Source organism: Pongo pygmaeus, chromosome 2 (genome assembly GCF_028885625.2).
Source record: "Pongo pygmaeus isolate AG05252 chromosome 2, NHGRI_mPonPyg2-v2.0_pri, whole genome shotgun sequence".
Lineage (NCBI taxonomy): Eukaryota > Metazoa > Chordata > Mammalia > Primates > Hominidae > Pongo > Pongo pygmaeus.
Window position 1 is genome coordinate 113,783,888 of NC_085930.1, and position 19,179 is coordinate 113,803,066.

The 19,179-nt window shown below is 38.6% G+C and overlaps 1 protein-coding gene across 1 annotated transcript in view; it reads right to left on the minus strand.

Annotated features, from left to right (window-relative positions):
- MYRIP (myosin VIIA and Rab interacting protein) overlaps window positions 1–19,179 on the minus strand; it is a 443,398-nt gene that overhangs the window by 348,123 nt on the left and 76,096 nt on the right. Inside the window, exon 2 of the mRNA XM_054482420.2 lies at window positions 6,938–7,077. Coding sequence (XP_054338395.1) covers window positions 6,938–7,047 — 110 coding nt within the window. The 5' untranslated portion in view covers window positions 7,048–7,077. The remainder of the gene's footprint in view (window positions 1–6,937; window positions 7,078–19,179) is intronic.

Sequence of the window (19,179 nt, forward strand, 5' to 3'; positions counted from 1 at the left end):
TCCAGTTTAGGTCTGGATATCTTGCTACAGGTGTCTTCTACTACCTGAGAGGCCCAATGGCTGACGACATGGAGCCCTGGCATCAGGAAACTCAGGTCGCATCCAGACTCTACCACTAACTGCCTACGCACCCTCTGAGCATGCTTCTTCATCTACAAGTCAAAGGTTGGGGCATAATAAATATTTGGCTCTCTTTTAGCTCTCAAAAACCATATTACTTAGAGTAATACTAGGCTATGTCACTGTAAGAAATAAACCCCAAGGCCTCAATGACTTAACCCAATAAACCCACACAAAGTCTCCTGCTGATCATCAGAAACTCTCCTCCATCCAGTGTCAAAGGGATCAGGCTCTGTCCGTCATGTGGTGCCAAGTTTCCACACAAGGCCTCCAAGGACACCACAGAAGGCAAGGGGAGAGGTAGTAGAGTCACACCAGCTGTTAAGTGCCCTGACCTGGAAGTAATACAGGCCCTTCCTCTCACTGTCAATTATCCATACCTAATCACATGGCTGCAATCTAACTGCAGGAGGCACTGGGAACATGCATGAGCACATAAGATATTTGGTGAGCACTGTTTATCTCTGCCACACAGGTGACAGTCTATTTACTTATTTTAATAATTTAATCTATCTATATATTTATACTGACGAAATATCATGATGTGCTACACTGTAGATATGAAGAAAAAGTTCTTAAAATTTTGTCTGCCAGATACACAGAAAGGCAGACGGAGAGGAGGGAACATGGCCTTTGACAATGAACACTAAACCAAATGCCCAACACCCAAGCAGACACAGTCCATGGGGTACTGAGGAGTTGGGTACTCAGGAGTTACCATGGGGAGACCAATGCACTCAATTTGATGCCAGGCCTCCTCTGAGTCACACAGGAAGCACTGGGGTCCAACAGAGGGAAACAAGTCTTAACCTCTCCCACCCCTAATCACACTGAACCTGGATGGTCTGCCTGCTAGTCTGTTGATAGCCTAGGAAGCTGTATTTTGCATTTCTTCCTCCAGTCAGGGCCTCTTCTCTTCTCCAAGACTATTTCTGCCATGAACAATGTCATCAAAAACATGCTTGTCCAAAAGCTGTCCAACAGTACCTGGTGCAGCTAGAAATACCACACTGATCCCAGCTGAGGGCCCCACACTCCGACTCAAATACTAGTAGAAATCTGGTAGTTGGGTAAGACTTTTGAACATCATGGACTTAAATGTGGCATAAGTGCCTGGTTATTTTCTTCTACTATTTGAAAATTTCTCAAGAGTTACATAATTGAGAGAATAAAGGTATGGAAAAAGTCATATGACATAGATGATATATTTCATTACTGGGAAAGCATAACTGCTATAGACAAAGTTGAAGATGCTGTGTTGTTATACTAATTTATTATTTCCATTGAATTCTGTTTAGGCACTCAATATGTTTAGCCATACTCTCCTAAAGGGAGGAACACTAGAAGCAGAGAGGGCAATCAAAGCAAAGTGTAGAAACCTGAAAGTTCACGAAAAGATATGTTCTCAGTAGGCAAGACCAATGCCTGGAATCATAGAACCTGGGGATAGAGCTGTTACGGAGAGAAGAGAGCCCATTGCATGGGGTACCTCACCCGTAGAGGCTCTATCAACAGAGATGAAGGAAAAGTCAGGGTGAAGTTTCCAGAAATGTCAACTTTCCTACAAATGGGACATGGTTAATGTGCAGCAATGACCCAGCCTTTCCTGGATTCATTTTGACCTCTGAGGCTCAGAGGTCAAACAGCCCAACATAATCATGATAATCATGATAGAAGGACTCATACTCGTATCTGTTTGACCCAAAGCATGCTCTGCACATATGCTACACACTGGGAGTGCTTTCCACCTCTGCATGCTCTCCAGGATCCTTACATGACCTTGACTAGTAAGCAAGTTACTGTGGAATTTAGATTCCAGATGACAGACAAAGCAAACACTTAATGGCCTCTGCTCCCTCTCAAGACCTCTTTCCAATGACAGCAAAGAAATAAAAGCATAATTAATTCATAATGGTAAAGAGAAAAGGAAAAGAACAATCAGATACCTGCTAACTTCAATAAAGCTCTGAAAAAGATGGAGAGGCAGCGGTAAACAATGTTAATATTTTCAATCGTAACTATACAGGGGCTACAACAGTTAGAATCATCCTATGAACAAAACAGGAGACTCAAATATGTTTTTGGAACAGCGGGGGAATGCCCCAACCTTGTATGTATGAGACTAAAGCTATTATAGGGAAAGCTGGGACACAGGGCAGAAGGAGGTAAAGAGGTAAAGACAGAGACACTATTTGAATGTTCCACTGTCAGAACTGAAAAAGAATGGCAAACGTTGACAGAACAAGACTCAGAGGTTTCCATCTATTATTTAAGTTTGAAAGATGACCAGTAGAAAACCAAGCCAAAAATAATAATATAATCGTCAAGAAACAAAAGACAACGGTAATATAAGTAAGTGAGCTAAGTCCTCAATTTCAGAGCAGAAAACTGAAAGAATGTCTAATACTGATACATTGAAATATAGCAACAGAAGCACATGTTTAGATTTATGAAGGTCATGCCAGGAGGTCTAAAGGACAAAGAACTAAATATGGAGCAGAGGACTTAGGCTTTTCATTATAAGGTCTTCTTTACCATTTGCATAATTTTACTATTTGCCTGAAATCATCTGATAAAAAAGAAAAACAGAAAATAAAATTAACCAAGTACAATATGAACTTTTTGACACATTTACTTGAGTCATCTAGATAAAACCCAAAGCACCTGGAGGTAGGAGCAGGAGTCACTATGCCTTTTGTTCCCAGCATCCTCCATCCATAGTGTTAATCCTGTTGTGTGTCTTGGAGAAATGGAATCAACACTTACTCTACTGAATTTGTAAATAAGTCCTCACCTCCAGTATCTGGTATTGCCTGTCTACTATTCTCAGGCCTATCAATTCTCTATCTTCCCCCAACTGTCCTGCTATAAACATATAGCTTTAATGACATTAAAAATTCAATGCATCACATCCCCAGTGCTGAGAAAGTGTCTCATCTTACTGACATGGGGTTGACAGAATCACTTTACATAGTGAGGCCTGTGACTACCTACACACAGCAGCTGATATCTACACACCAACCACGATGTGCCTCTGCTCACTGTGAGCTGTAGCAGAGAGTGGGGGATAGCAGGAGTCCTGTAAAGAATGAGGGCTATAAGCTTTCCCCAGTGTCCTTCTCCACTCACCTGCCAGAGCCAGGACAGTCACACTGCCCCTTCCATTTGGGTAACAACATCACATACATTCTAAATACATGCTTTTGGGAAATAAAAAAAAACATGACCAGGTGCAGTGGCTCACGGCTGTAATCCCAGCACTTTGGGAGGCCGAGGTGGGCAGATTGCCTGAGCTCAGGAGTTTGAGACCCACCTGGGCAACATAGTGAAACTTCATCTCTACTAACATACAAAAAATTGGCCAGGTGTAGCAGCTTGCGCCTGTAATCCCAGCTACTCAAGAGGCTGAGGCAGGAGAATTGCTTGAACCCAGGAGACAGAGGTTGCATCGTGCCACTGCACTCCAGCCTGGGCAACAGAGCAAGACTCCATCTCCAAACAACAAACAAAGAAAAACACTTAGCTGTGAATTTTTTAAAAATTTAAATAGCAGAATTTGGAAAAGATCTAAATTGTTATAAAAGGACCTTATTAACGGGGGATAAAATTACAACAAAACTAAGCTCCAACTCTAATCAGCCTAACCATAAAATGACAAATTAAAAAAGTAAAATATTCTCAGAAACACCAAATACCATGCTTGCCTTCTGAATTATCTCAGAAATAATGACAAAATTAAGAGGTTTAAGATTCAAAACAACCAGACTAATGGGTGGACCTTGTTTGGATTCTGATTTGAACATACTGTAGAAATAAGATAGTTGGATAAATTTACTGGACATTAGATGATACTAAGGAATTATTTTAAGGAGGGAGGGAGAGTAAAACAGTTTTGAAATGGTTTAACCCAGTCTACATAATGGAGAGAATCTGGAAAACAAAATACTGGCCCTACTCCGATTAACTGTGTGATTCTGAGCAAGCTTCGTAATCTCTCTGTTCTTGGATGCCCCCGTGTAAGCTGGTGCTAACATTACAGTGACTTTAGTGAGGAATCGATAAGATAAATTGTGCAGTACCCAGGGCAGTGCCAGTTCACGCTGACTGCTTTATACATTTTAGTTCTCTTTCCATGAATTCTTCATCCCCATTATCCCTCTTTACATTACCATGATGTGTTCTGAGGACACTTAATTCACACTTCTACCTCCTATTTACTATTACACTTAATGTGCACTGAAGAACAGATCATTATAAACACTGGATAAGCTCTACTACACTCAAGACCTACCCTCACAAAACCTAGCCAGAGAAACTAGGTAAATAAAGAACAGCTGGTCGGGGGAAAAGGAAACTAATTCAAGATTGTAAAATTTAAAAGTCGTCTGTTATGAGTTATACATTCATTAAAGGAAAATACTTTCTATAATTCTAAAATACTTTCAAAGTTCAGTTCAATAATACTACCTCCTAGATTCTTTCACATACCCAAAATTCAAGCAATATAAAAAAGTGAGGCAAAGGTTTGGCAATTTCAGTGGTTTTGCAGTGTCATAATCTCTTTTTATTCGATAGTAATATTCTTTGCTGGAATCATTCAGAGTGTCACCTCAGTTTGCTAGGTACCTATCGAGGCATGTCACTCGTCATGGGCAGGAGACAATAGTAACAACTGTCTTCAGCAAAAAAATCTCCAGTTCCAGTGCCACAAGAGCTGCCACGGCAAGCAGTCATTCCTCTTTGGCCACTGGTGATTTCAAGCATCATTTTCTCCATTACAAGCAGGTTCCCATGACCATGCATTTTCACAGAATTACAGTAGGCTACTGACTGCTGTCCACTAAGACTACCTGTCCTCATGAGAAAGATGGTGCCTATTCTGTTGGGTCTACTACAGTGAGAGCTGCTCTTTCTTTAAAATTTTCCTCCTCAAACCAAGTCCTAAAACTGCTCTTCCACATGCATTGGCACCTGACTCTGCAGTGGAGCTAAGGCAAGTCTCCACAGTCAGAAAAGGACATTAAACAAGGTCTTGGCTTATCCATATGTGAGTTTCCAGGAGACAAAGCGTGACACACAGATGGTCTTTATGATTTAAAGGAAATATTAAGGTGGATTCTTCAAACCACACATGAAGTTAGTCATATGGATTGACAATCAATTTACATGTATCCATCCATTCCACAGAGCTTTAGGGCACACCCACTGTGTGCCAGGCCCTGTGCCCAGAGATTGGGGCACAAAACTGATCAAGACATGGTTCTTTCCAATGGTCCAGTAGAGGAAAGAGGCTGAAAGATACAGGGAAAACACTACCATGTAGAAACTGGTCTCAATGTAAAATAGTGACCACAAACTTCAAGTTGGTCTTAGCGCTGCCAAGAAACTGTACTAGTTTCCCTGCTCCATCTACTCTCCTGTTGTTCTGGTGACCTTTTCCATTACATTTTAACTTCCAAGTTGGACCTCCCACTTGATTCCTAGTTGCAAATACATAAATGCCAAGTTGGCATCTCCTTTGGATGTCCAATATTCATCTCAAATTGAAGATGCCTGAGACAGAGCTCTCAACTTTACCTGGCTACCAAATACCCTGCTCCTGTCTTCATATTCAGTGAATGACAACTTCATTCTTCCAGTTTCCTATGCCAAAAAACCTTGGGGACATCCTTGACTTTGTTCTCTTTTATATTCCATATGTAAATACGGAAATTCAGGATTATGCCAAAGCTCTACTCATGCCCTTTCTCACTCAGCTTAAAACTGGTAAATCTTTCCTACCACCAAAAAGGGATTGTTTTCCTTCTACCTTGGAGTACCTCAGACTTTATACTTCTTGGCAATGTTATCTCCCTTGCTAGGCTATAAGCACCTTAGTATAATCATCTTTATTTCCACCATTTTTTGGTCTCACATATAGTATATATTAAATATATACTTGTTTGATGAAAGAAATCTATGAATAATTAATTGATTTTTAAAAACTGTGCTAGGCACTGTTCTAGCTGTTGGATAATCAAAGTGAGCAAAACAGGTTTTTGCTTAGTGTCTAAGGAAGAAGATGGTGCTGTGAATAAACCCACGGAATCCCAAGGAATAATAGGTTTTATAGATGAGGGAGACTAATACTGACCTACCATCAGTTTCAATACATTAGGCCTAATACATGACCTCATTTCTATCGCTCTGACTTCTTCCAACGTAGGCATAGCTGGAACTGACCTGCCATAGTATTTCCAAGAGCCTTTCATGGGGAAATATCAACTGCAGAGGAGTCAGGAGACTACCTCTTTAGGCTTCAGTTTCCTCTTCTATAAAATGAGGGAAGTGGTGCTAAGCCAGGTGATCCCATCCCAGCCTGGTGGTCAGTTTCTTTGTATCTTATCTTCAAAGCTCTTTTCCTGTGCCACAGTAGCTAGAGTTTAAACAGAACATTGTACATGCATGAGACTCATTCTCACAAGAACTGTTCACTTAACACTTTGGTTATCCTTCAATAAGACTTGCCAACAAAAAACTAAGGCCAAGAGGAAGCTCAAGGCAGCGTGTTCACCACAAGCTCCACTCATTCTATAGCTAATAATGACATACAGGGTCAGAAGTCCCAACAAAACCCTGATTGGGACTGTGAGCAACACATTTCTGAACTGACATTTCTGAAACTGGCAAACCTTTCTACAAAGGACAGGACATTCTTCTGACAAACATAAGTGTGTGTCCAAACTCAGGGCTAGCAGGAGGGAATACCCTCAGGAAACCTGTTTCGATTGTCCACATGTGGTTTGCTGTACCCTGCTGAGCAAAACAGGCATCTCACCTTAGTCGTTCTTCTTCTTTTTTGCGAAGATTGAAGTCTCTTTGAACCACCTGAAGAACATGCTCTGTTTCATCATCAGTCAAACCAGACAGGTCCAGCTTCCTCCCCATGGTTATTCAACACAGATGATGAAACAAGATCTGGGAAACCAAAATGATACAAGCAAGATAAAAGCTCTACATGGACAAAATCAACCTATTTTGTTATTAAAATAGAGTTAAATATAGTGTTTATATGTAAGTGTTTCTGTAAGGTAGTATCTTTCTCTGGACTCAGACTCAGCAAATATTTACAAATGACCTCAACAAGGCCACAGAGAAAAAGAGAAAATAACGGGTCATCTGCCAGTTTCATATCCCAATTCTTAAATTAAGAAAAAAAAATTCTTCATTACAAAATGAACCATACATAAGACTTAGTATGGATTTCTGCAAAATGCCAAAAGGCAATATCTAAAAGTTCTAAACTTTTGTGCTTTGAAGTTCCAAATGTTAAGTATTATATGTAACTGCAAAATAAAATAATACAAACAAAATAATTATTTTATAAAAATAAAAATGTTAATTTATAAAAAAAATTCTAATACTTAAAAAAATCCTATGTATAATATATCCCTTAAAGTTTTAACCATATGACTATGAAATACAAACTAAAAATCAATAAGTTATCTTCTTCAAAAGGATAAAAACATAAATAATCTTATTTTGCCATTTTCTCAGCAGCAGCAAAGATGATATTGTAGGGAAACACCTCTAAGCAGCACATACCTAAAAATTATGGGAAACTCTATTTTTAAAAATAATTGTTGGCTGGGTGCAGTGGCTCAAGCCTGTAATCCCAGCACTTTGGGAGGCCGAAGTGGGCAGATCACCTGACATCAGGAGTTGAAGACCAGCCTGGCCAACATGGTGAAACCCTGTCTCTACTACAAATCCGAAAATTGGCTGGGCATGGTGAGGGGTGCCTGTAGTCCCAGCTACTTGGGAGGCTGAAGCAGGAGAATCGTTTGAACCCGGGAGGCAGAGGTTGCAGTGAGCTGAGATCGCGCCAGTGCACTCCAGCCTGGGTGACAAAGTGAGACTCCTTCTCAAAAAATAGAAATGGCAAATAAGCATATGGAATAATGCTTAATTTCAATGGTAATTACAGAACTTCAAATTAAAACTATATTTCACATCCACCAAAATAAAAATTTATATCAAATGTTGGTGGGAAGTGGGACAATGACAGTTTTCATTTGGGGGTATACATTGGTATAATCTTTTTGTAATACAATCAGGTTTTATTTTAAAAGTTGAAAATTTTATACTCTATAAATCAGTATTTCTGCCACACTTAGGTATATGCTTCAGATATAATCTTAAAAATACACACCAGACATCAACTGGGTTGAATCATATGAAATTTTTAGTTTGGATCATTGACCTATAAAAATGGCAATTTCACGTAGTTAACCTAACAGAAGAATAGTAACAATAGTCACATTCAAAATAGCAAAAAAATAAATAAATAAAACTGGAAAAACACTAAACATCCATAAATAGGAGGAATGATTTAAAAAATAGGGCATATTTGTTTTATACAATAGAATATTCTACCACAGTGGCAAACAACATACAATAGGTACATTCATCAACAGGGATAAATCTTAACATAATGTTGAGACACAGAAGCACACCACATGTGCAGAATACATGTACAGCATGCATACAAGTATGATTTTTTTTTTTTAGATCATAAGGGTCAAAAACATAGAATGTCAAAAAATTATTGTCTAGGAATAAGTGTGGTAAAACCAAAGTAGAATGTGGTACTTCTAAGGAGAGGAGAGAGGATTTCATTGGGAATAATCACATAGGGGCTTCAGAGCTATCAGTAATATTCCATCTCATTAGAGAGACACAGAATTGCTGCTACTGCTTCATCTTGTTATTAAAAGGTTGAAGTCATGCATACTATTATCCTTAAGGTATCTTTCATAAGCAAAAAAAAAACCTAAAACTAAATAAAAATAATATAATCTATAAAAAATCATAACTAAAGCAAATACTTGAAGCATTGCTCAATGAATATGCTTATTATTTACAATAAAAATAATAATGATTATAATAGATCACTATTTGACTGGATATCTACTACGTTCCAGATACTCTACTTTATACATACATATAAACTACATTTATAAATGTATATGTAAATTTATACATTCCCATAAAATCCTATTGACAGTCACTACCACCACCATTTACAAATGAGAAAACAGGCCAATTATATCGTCTAAGACGATGGCAACCCGGGATTTGACTGTGTCTTGGTCTGACTCAGAGTCCCTGCCTTAATATCATGTAAATGCTTTCTAGTTTTAAAACCTCAGGTTTTAAAATCTGATGTCCAGAGTTCCCTGCCTCCTTTTTCTAGCATGTAATGATTAAGAATAGGAGACCCCAAGCATGGTTGCTATTTAAAAGAAGGTTATCTGCCCTTTTCATTTCCAAATAATGGTAGTAAACATAGAGAAAGGAACAGCTCAATCCCCAGAAATCTTTTGCTAGATGATTTAAAACCTTATGACTGCGTAATGCGAACAATCTCAAGATTTAACCAACAAATCACAACAGGAATTCCAACTATTTTTTAAAAAAATTTTATTTTTCACTCCATTAATGCTATTTCTCAAAAATAAATTGTCAGTCCACTTTGCCCAAGTGATGTTAGGGTTGAGGGCAGGAAGAAACCTAATGTACTTGCACTAGGTTTCAATTAAGTCAATTAGAAGTAACATCCTACCCATAGACTGCAAAGGCAAGGGAAGAAGCTCATGGGCTGCCATCTTCTAGCTTCCTGATGAGCAAAAAGAAACAGACTAGAGGGCCCACTGAAAATGCAGACTGATTCTTCCTTTAAAAAGCCTCATTAAAGGCGTTAATGGCATTTTGGAGTTTCCTGGAAGGTGACATTTCTGTTCCTTTGACTTTATTTCACTGGCTTTTGGTTTCTGAGAATTCTAAATGAGATTCTAAGAAGCCCAGTTAGTGAAAGACTGAAGTGACAGCTTTGATCATATCAAACCTAAAAAAAAAAAAAAAGATCAGGACTTGTTTTTGTAAAGAAATAAATAAAATAGCTCGAAATGGACAAGTCAGAGACTGAGAAAACTTTCTTTAAATTGGTAAAAGCTTCTTCCTTTTTCTACAACAAACACAATCAGAGTCCCTGTGCAACAAATGAAATAGCATCCTAGAGTGGAGAAGGCTCGTGTCCATGAATAAGAGGTCACATAGGTATGACAATCTCATTTAAGGATGAGAAAATGCAATCAGTCCCAGGAGAGAGAAGCAAAGACACATAGCCAGTTCAGGTGCTCCTGACTTCCAGACCCGTGCCCCTAACCCTTGAGTTCTCTGGTTTATAGCCAACCAACATGACAACAGAGAGGATATGTTTTTAAATTTACTAATGAGAAAATTAATATGTCAACATTTAATTATATCACCATTTCCCTAAAGTGTGTTTCTCAGGTTATTGTTCCCACAAGCAGTTTGAGAAAGGGACTCTGAGGTGAAATAAATATGAGAAATGCTTCTAATTGTATTGCCTTCATGGGGCTTACACAAGACATATTAGCTTATCGGAGCTTCTAAGAAGTCTATCAGAATCAGTTTGCTTTTGCTTAACTCTGTGTTTCTCAAACATATATGTCTGCAGAAACCTCTTTCTTTGATAACATCTACCTTTTCACATCCAAAGAAATGACTATCTGGTAAACTCTACACTAAGTCAAAGCAATGACGACAAACTCCAGTAGCTATTCCAACATAATTACTGAATTGATTTAGCTATTTTTCAAATTTAATTATCATAAGAAGCAACAGAGTTAGATGAGCTTTAGAAGAAGGTGATGATGGATGAAACTTTAAAGCTAGGAGACCAAAACAAAGGCAGAATTGTCTATGTTATTCCTGGCTAAAATAACTAACATGAGGAAGGACACAGATGTCTACAGGTACTGGTTAATACAACCCTTGCAAATGAAAAAAAAGCAAAAACAAAGAGAAATTACAAGAATACTTAGTACATAATGGAAGATTCATTATAAAAGGTCAATGTGTACATAAGTGACATTCTATTAAAGTACCTAGAAGGGTCAAGGACAAATGCTTAAATGGGATTTTCAAAAAACCACAGTACATTTTTGTCTGTGTGATAATGCACCTAATATAAAGAGAAAAATAAAACTATAAAGTCCTAAGAGTGATAAAGGGTAATTATTGCTGGGGCTTTGCACTTTGACCATGGTGGTTTGGGTTAGAACTGAAAAGAAATTTCTTACAACTATAGAGAAACCTAAATGTTAAGACTCTCACATTTAAGGCAAGGGGGATAAAATGAACTTGGCCTGCAAAGGACAAAAGCAACAACACTAATAATGAGAGATGTGCTTTCACTGTGACCGTTCTTTGCAGCAAGTGGTGCTTGGGCTGTATGGCTCACTGATCTTCATTCTTTCACCTTCAAGGGTGTCACCCTACCAAGAACTGGCCCATCTCTGAAATTCACCCCTGACCTATGCACAGGAGTGGGCCCAGAGCAGACAGGGTCACACCAATGGAGCACAGCTGATTGGACCAAGTGTGCCACTCAACTTATGCAAAATGTCAGAGCCTCTGTCCTGCCAATTTCATATTTGATATTCAGTGAGTAGATGTTAGTCTTGGTGTTCTATTTCTCTCCTGCCTGAGAATAGCACCAAATATCCTTTTATTACTGAAATACATTTTCCATTTTGTTTTTTGTTTCCATTTATCACTTTAGTTTCTCTAAGTCACTAACACACGCTCCTTAGAATTCTCACAGAGCTGGCTGTGGTTGGCCAACTGTCCTAACACCATTCATTGACCAATCTATCTGACTTAGATGATCCATGGATGAGATAGATAGGCATGTATATGTGTGTGCGTGCACACACGCACACACACACACACACACACACGCACGAGTTTTTCTCAGGACTTTCTGGCCTGACCTGTTCTAAGCTGGTGACTTGGTAGCTGATCTCAGGTCAGGAACATACTTTAAAACCTAGTATTGCAAATCATCTCTCATCATTTTTATTTTTCAAAACTGGTTGACTTTTTGACATTGCCCATTTATGTCCCCAGGTGAACTTTAAAATCATTTTACTAAGGTAGAAGTAAAAATCCAAATGATTTGCTAGAGGTCCACTCCAGACCCTGTTTGCCTGGGTACCAACAGCAGTGGCTGCAGAACAGCGGATTTTCATGAACCGTGAATGCTGCTGTCTGATCCTTCCTCTGGACGTTTTGTCTCAGAGGAGTACCCGGCTGTGTGAGGTGTCAGTCTGCCCCTACTGGGGGGTGCCTCCCAGTTAGGCTGCTCGGGGGTCAGGGGTCAGGGACCCACTTGAGGAGGCAGTCTGCCCATTCTCAGATCTCCAGCTGCATGCTGGGAGAACCACTGCTCTCTTCAAAGCTGTCAAACAGGGACATTTAAGTCTGCAGAGGTTACTGCTGTCTTTTTGTTTGTCTGTGCCCTGCCCCCAGAGGTGGAGCCTACAGAGGCAGGCAGGCCTCATTGAGCTGTGGTGGGCTCCATCCAGTTCCAGCTTCCCTGCTGCTTTGTTTACCTACGCAAGCCTGGGCAATAGCGGGCACCCCTCCCCCACCCTCGCTGCCACCTTGCAGTTTGATCTCCAACTGCCCTGCCAGCAATCAGCGAGACTCCATGGGCTTAGGACCCTCCGAGCCAGGTGCGAGATATAATCGCCTGGTGCACCGATTTTTAAGCCCGTTGGAAAAGCGCAGTATTGGGGTGGGAGTGAGCCGATTTTCCAGGTGCCATCTGTCACCCCTTTCTTTGACTAGGAAAGAGAACTCCCTGACTCCTTGCGCTTCCCGAGTGAGGCAATGCCTCGTCCTGCTTCCGCTCACACACGGTGGGCTGCACCCACTGTCCTGCGCCCACTGTCTGGCACCACCTAGTGAGATGAATCCTGTACCTCAGATGGAAATGCAGAAATCTCCCATCTTCTGCGTCGCTCACACTGGGAGCTGCAGACCGGAGCTGTTCCTATTCGGCCATCTTGGCTCCAGAGGCCTGAAACTGTGGCAATAATCAATAGCTTACCAATCAAAACGAGTCCAGGACCAGATGGATTCATAGCCGAATTCTACCAGAGGTACAAGGAGGAACTGGTACCATTCCTTCTGAAAATATTCCAATCAATAGAAAAAGAGGGAATCCTCCCTAACTCATTTTATGAGGCCAGCACCATCCTAATAACAAAGACGGGCAGAGACACAACAAAAAAAGAGAATTTTAGACCAATATCCTTGATGAACACTGATGCAAAAATCCTCAATAAAATACTGGCAAACCAAATCCAGCAGCACTTCAAGAAGCTTATCCACCATGATCAAGTGGGCTTCATCCCTGGGATGCAAGGCTGGTTCAATATATGCAAATCAATAAATGTAATCCAGCATATAAACAGAACCAAAGACAAAAACCACATGGTTATCTCAATAGATGCAGAAAAGGCCTTTGACAAAATTCAACAACCTTCATGCTAAAAATTCTCAATAAATTAGGTATTGATGGGATGTATCTCAAAATAATAAGAGCTATCTATGACAAACCCACAGCCAATATCATATTGAATGGGCAAAAACTGGAAGCATTCCCTTTGAAAACTGGCACAAGACAGGGATGCCCTCTCTCACCACTCCTATTCAGCATAGTGTTGGAAGTTCTGGCCAGGGCAATTAGGCAGGAGAAGGAAATAAAGGGTATTCAATTAGGAAAAGAGCAAGTCAAATTGTCCCTGTTTGCAGATGACATGATTGTATATCTAGAAAACCCCATTGTCTCAGCCCAAAATCTCCTTAAGCTGATAAGTAACTTCAGCAAAGTCTCAGGATACAAAATCAATGTACAAAAATCACAATCATTCCTATACACCAATAATAGACAAACAGAGAGCCAAATCATGAATGAACTCCCTTTCATAATTGCTTCAAAGAGAATAAAATACCTAGGAATCCAACTTACAAGGGATGTGAAGGACCTCTTCAAGGAGAACTACAAACCACTGCTCAATGAAATAAAAGAGGATACAAACAAATGGAAGAACATTCCATGCTCATGGAAAGGAAGAATCAATATCATGAAAATGGCCATACTGCCCAAGGTAATTTATAGATTCAATGGCATCCCCATCAAGCTACCAATGACTTTCTTCACAGAATTGGAAAAAACTACTTTAAAGTTCATATGGAACCAAAAAAGAGCCCTCATCGCCAAGTCAATCCTAAGCCAAAAGAACAAAGCTGGAGGCATCACGCTACCTGACTTCAAACTATACTACAAGGCTACAGTAACCAAAACAGCATGGTACTGGTACCAAAACAGAGATATAGATCAATGGAACAGAACAGAGCCCTCAGAAATAATGCCGCGTATCTACAACTATCTGATCTTTGACAAACCTGAGAAAAACAAGTAATGGGGAAAGGATTCCCTATTTAATAAATAGTGCTGGGAAAACTGGCTAGCCATATGTAGAAAGCTGAAACTGGATCCCTTCCTTACACCTTATACAAAAATTAATTCAAGATGGATTAAAGACTTAAACGTTAGACCTAAAACCATAGAAACCCTAGAAGAAAACCTAGGCATTACCATTCAGGACATAGGCATGGGCAAGGACTTCATGTCTAAAACACCAAAAGCAATGGCAACAAAAGCCAAAATTGACAAATGGGATCTAATTAAACTAAAGAGCTTCTGCACAGCAAAAGAAACTACCATCAGAGTGAACAGGCAACCTACAAAATGGGAGAAAATTTTTGCAACCTACTCATCTGACAAAGGGCTAATATCCATAATCTACAATGAACTCCTACAAATTTACAAGAAAAAAACAAACAACCCCATCAAAAAGTGGGCGAAGGATATGAACAGACACTTCTCAAAAGAAGACATTTATGCAGCCGAAAGACACATGAAAAAATGCTCATCTTCACTGGCCATCAGAGAAATGCAAATCAAAACCACAATGAGATACCATCTCACACCAGTTAGAATGGCAATCATTAAAAAGTCAGGAAACAACAGGTGCTGGAGAGGATGTGGAGAAATAGGAACACTTTTACACTGTTGGTGGGACTGTAAACTAGTTCAACCCTTGTGGAAGTCAGTGTGACGATTCCTCAGGGATCTAGAACTAGAAATATCATTTGACCCAGCCATCCCATTACTGGGTATATACCCAAAGGACTATAAATCATGCTGGTATAAAGACTCATGCACACATATGTTTACTGCGGCACTATTCACAATAGCAGAGACTTGGAACCAACCCAAATGTCCAACAATGATAGACTGGGTTAAGAAAATGTGGCATATATACACCATGGAATACTATGCAGCCATAAAAAATGATGAGTGCATGTCCTTTGTAGGGACATGGATGAAATTGGAAATCATCATTCTCAGTAAACTATCGCAAGGACAAAAAACCAAATACCGCATGTTCTCACTCATAGATGGGAATTGAACAATGAGAACACATGGACACAGGAAGGGGAACATCATACTCTGGGGACTGTTTTGGGGTGGGGGGAGGGGGGAGGGATAGCATTAGGAGATATACCTAATGCTAAATGACGAGTTAATGGGTGCAGCACACCAGCATGGCACATGTATACATATGTAACTAACCTGCACATTGTGCACATGTACTCTGAAACTTAAAGTATAATAATAATAATAAAAATGGATAAAATTAAAAGGCAAGCAACAATTGGCCGGGCACGGTGGCTCACACTTGTAATCCCAGAACTTTGGGAGGCCAAGGTGGGTGGATCACTTGAGGTCAGGAGTTCAAGACCAGCCTGGCCAATATGGTGAAACCCCATCTCTAATAAATATAAAAAAATTAGCCAAGTGTGGTGGCAGGCACCTGTAGTCCCAGCTACTCAGGATGCTTAGGCAGGAGAATCGCTTGAACCCAGGAGGCGAAGGTTGCAGTGAGCCGAGATCGTGCCACTGCACTCCAGCCTGGGCGACAGAATGGACTCCGCCTCAAAAAAAAAAAGAAAAAAAAATGCAAGCAAAAATCTAGGGAAAACCAGGGAAGATAATATCCTAATATATTAAGCACCCTCATAAAATACAAGAAAAATATAGAACTGTCTAAAAGATAAAATGACAAAAGTTCAAGAGAAAAAGCAATTTACCATCTATGTCCAACACATAGTTTAATAAAATATCACATATCATTAATAACCAAATGCTGCTAATTATACTAAGTCGCAATTTTTCATTTAATAAGATTCTGGGAACACAGGTACTTATATACATTAGCAGAGGGGCTGTAAGTAAGTATAAATGTTTAGATGGCAATCTGGCAGTAATTATCAAACATCCTTAAATACTGAGCCAGCCATTTCAATCTGCATAAGAATCTTCTTCTAGAAATTGAAAAAATGTGCAAAGACTTATGTACCAGGATGTTCATCTCAGTGTTGTCTATTACAGAAAAATACTGTAAATAAACTGAAAGTCCAAAAGTAGGACGGGTTAAGTTGTGGTACAATCACACAATACAATATTTTATGTCAATAAAATGTATTTAAAAGAAAGGCATTTATGACATATTAAGGTAAAAAGTCAGAGGAAAAATACAGCACATAGTTTACCAAAATAATACAATACAAGAAAGTATACAGCAACACTATTAAAACAGATCCAAATGAACCTGTCTATGCAAGTTTCCATCAACAGAAAAACAAACTATGGTATATTCACCCACGGGAATACTACGCAGCAATAAACACAGACAAACTTCAATAACATATAATGGTATAGGTATATTGTATTGAGCAAAGTAAGTTAGATGGATGATCCCAATTGTATAAAGTTCAAAATCAGGCAAAACTAGTTTAGAATGTTAGAAGCAGGGTAGTGGTTACCCTTTGGAAGGCAGTGGCTAGATGGGGCCAGGCTTGGGAAGTGGTGACATTTCTTGATCTGGGTGCTGGTTACATTGATGTGTTCAATTTGTGAAAATTAATTTAACTATATGCTTATGATTTATGCATTTACATGCATGTCATGGCTCAATAAGAAGTAAAATAGTATGAATAGTACAATCTTGTATAAATAAATAACATAGAAATATACTGAAAGAAAATCACAAAAAAATTACCAACAGTAATCTTTGAGTGATAAAATTTTATATGATGCAATTTTTAAAAATTTGCTTTTGCACATATTTTCTCTTCCTTTTAAAATAAACATTATTTGAATAAATAAAAATTATCAAGGATATATATGATGATATTCATTTTAGTGTTATTTACAATAGCAAAATTGTTCAAGTTACTAAAATGTCTAATGATAAAACATTGATTAAATTTGCTATTATATAGCTCTAAGATAGAATACCACACTGCTATGAAGTGGATACAGCATTGACATAAAAATGTTCAAAGCATATTTATAAATAAAAATTATAGATTAAAAAACTATATTAAATTGCCTCAATTTTTTTTCTAAAAAATGTATGTGTGCGTGTGTGTGTGTGTGTGTGTGTGTGTGTGTGTGATTTCCATTGAAAATAATTAACTAATCATGCCAAATGTTCACAGTGCTAATCTCTGGGCAATAGGATTTCTTATAATTTTTAGTAATTGATTGTTCTTGTTTACTTATATTTTCCAATTTTTCTCACAATGAACATGGATTGCTTTCTTAATGAAAATAAATGTTATTATCATGTTATAGGAAACAGCCTGAAAACTGGTCCCTATTGAATTATAATTGATTTCACATTAATTTATAGCTGCAGAGACCATAAAACAAGAGGTGGTACAATACCAGCTACTAAAAATTTCCATTTTATATAAAGGACTTGAAATAATGCTTAATGGCTACTCCATTAGCATCAATTGGTGAACAAACTAACAATTACTCAGGTTCCTATTATGCTTCAAGAATCAAAAAGAAAATTATATTTAAAGACTTGGAAAACTTTCAAAAAACCTGGAGGTGAGCACAGGATAATTGCAGATCTCAGTGTAATTAATGCAAAGGTGGGTAAATCCTTCCAATCTGAAAAGGCCAAAAAATAAAAACATATAGTTCAGCCTCAGGCCTTATGTAAACTGCACAATTTACAAAATCTGGAAGACATAAAACCATCTATAAAAGAGTTTTGGGTTTTATTTGTAAGGCCATACAACCCACTTGGTCAAGTTCGATAACATCAGCTGAGATAGGAACCAAAACAAACTCTTACCATACTTGGCTTGCAAGAACCTCTTAAAACACAAAGGGGATGTGTCCCTTTAAAGTTTTGCCAGGTGACAAAAAGAAAAGCAGCATGCTGACCACATTTATTTATCTGAGCACCCATGAGACATTATGTGAGAAGCATTTTATTGCAAGTGCTACAGAAAGTTATCTATGCCCTCCATTCCAAAAACCAAAGCAGGAAGTAGGTTATTATGAAGTGGTGGATGCTTAAGAGCAGTCATTCATGAGTGGCTTTTCTTATATTTTCCAAGTTCTCTATAATATCATTATATTAATTTTACAACTTAAAACTTACTTTTAAGGCTAGTCAAATGATCATTCTTCACATTTGATTATTCAACTTTCGGATCATGATACAATGCACTTCTTTAACTTAATAGAAAAAAATTCACACTCTGAAACAGTCTGTCTGCTCACCAGGCAAGAGTTAGGCCAAATTTAATTTACATAACTTACATAGATTAATAGAAAATCTAAATTTCTAGCAATGCACTTATGTAAGATTATCTTCTCAGTCCCCAACTTAGTCCACACCGAACCCATATGTGCTTAACCCCTAAGGCCCCTGCCTTAGTGAGTACCAACTGCCGCCATCCAGTATCCAAGATGACCTTACTTTCCTTCCTTTCACTCAACCACACACAGGAAGTCAGCCTTCAATTCTTAAATTCCACCTCTATTGTTTCAGTATGCCATCACTACTCATCTCCATCCCACAACCTCTCCTGATTTCAGGTTCTCACCAGTTTTCACTTGGGCTAGGCAAGAATGTACCCAGTTACTTTACATTCTAAATCCTCACCCTATTGTCATTACTCCTAGAGACAGGATGATGATCTCTCTTCACATATAAAGCAGATTAAAGATATAAATTTTTAAAAATAATAAAAATAGAATTATTTTAT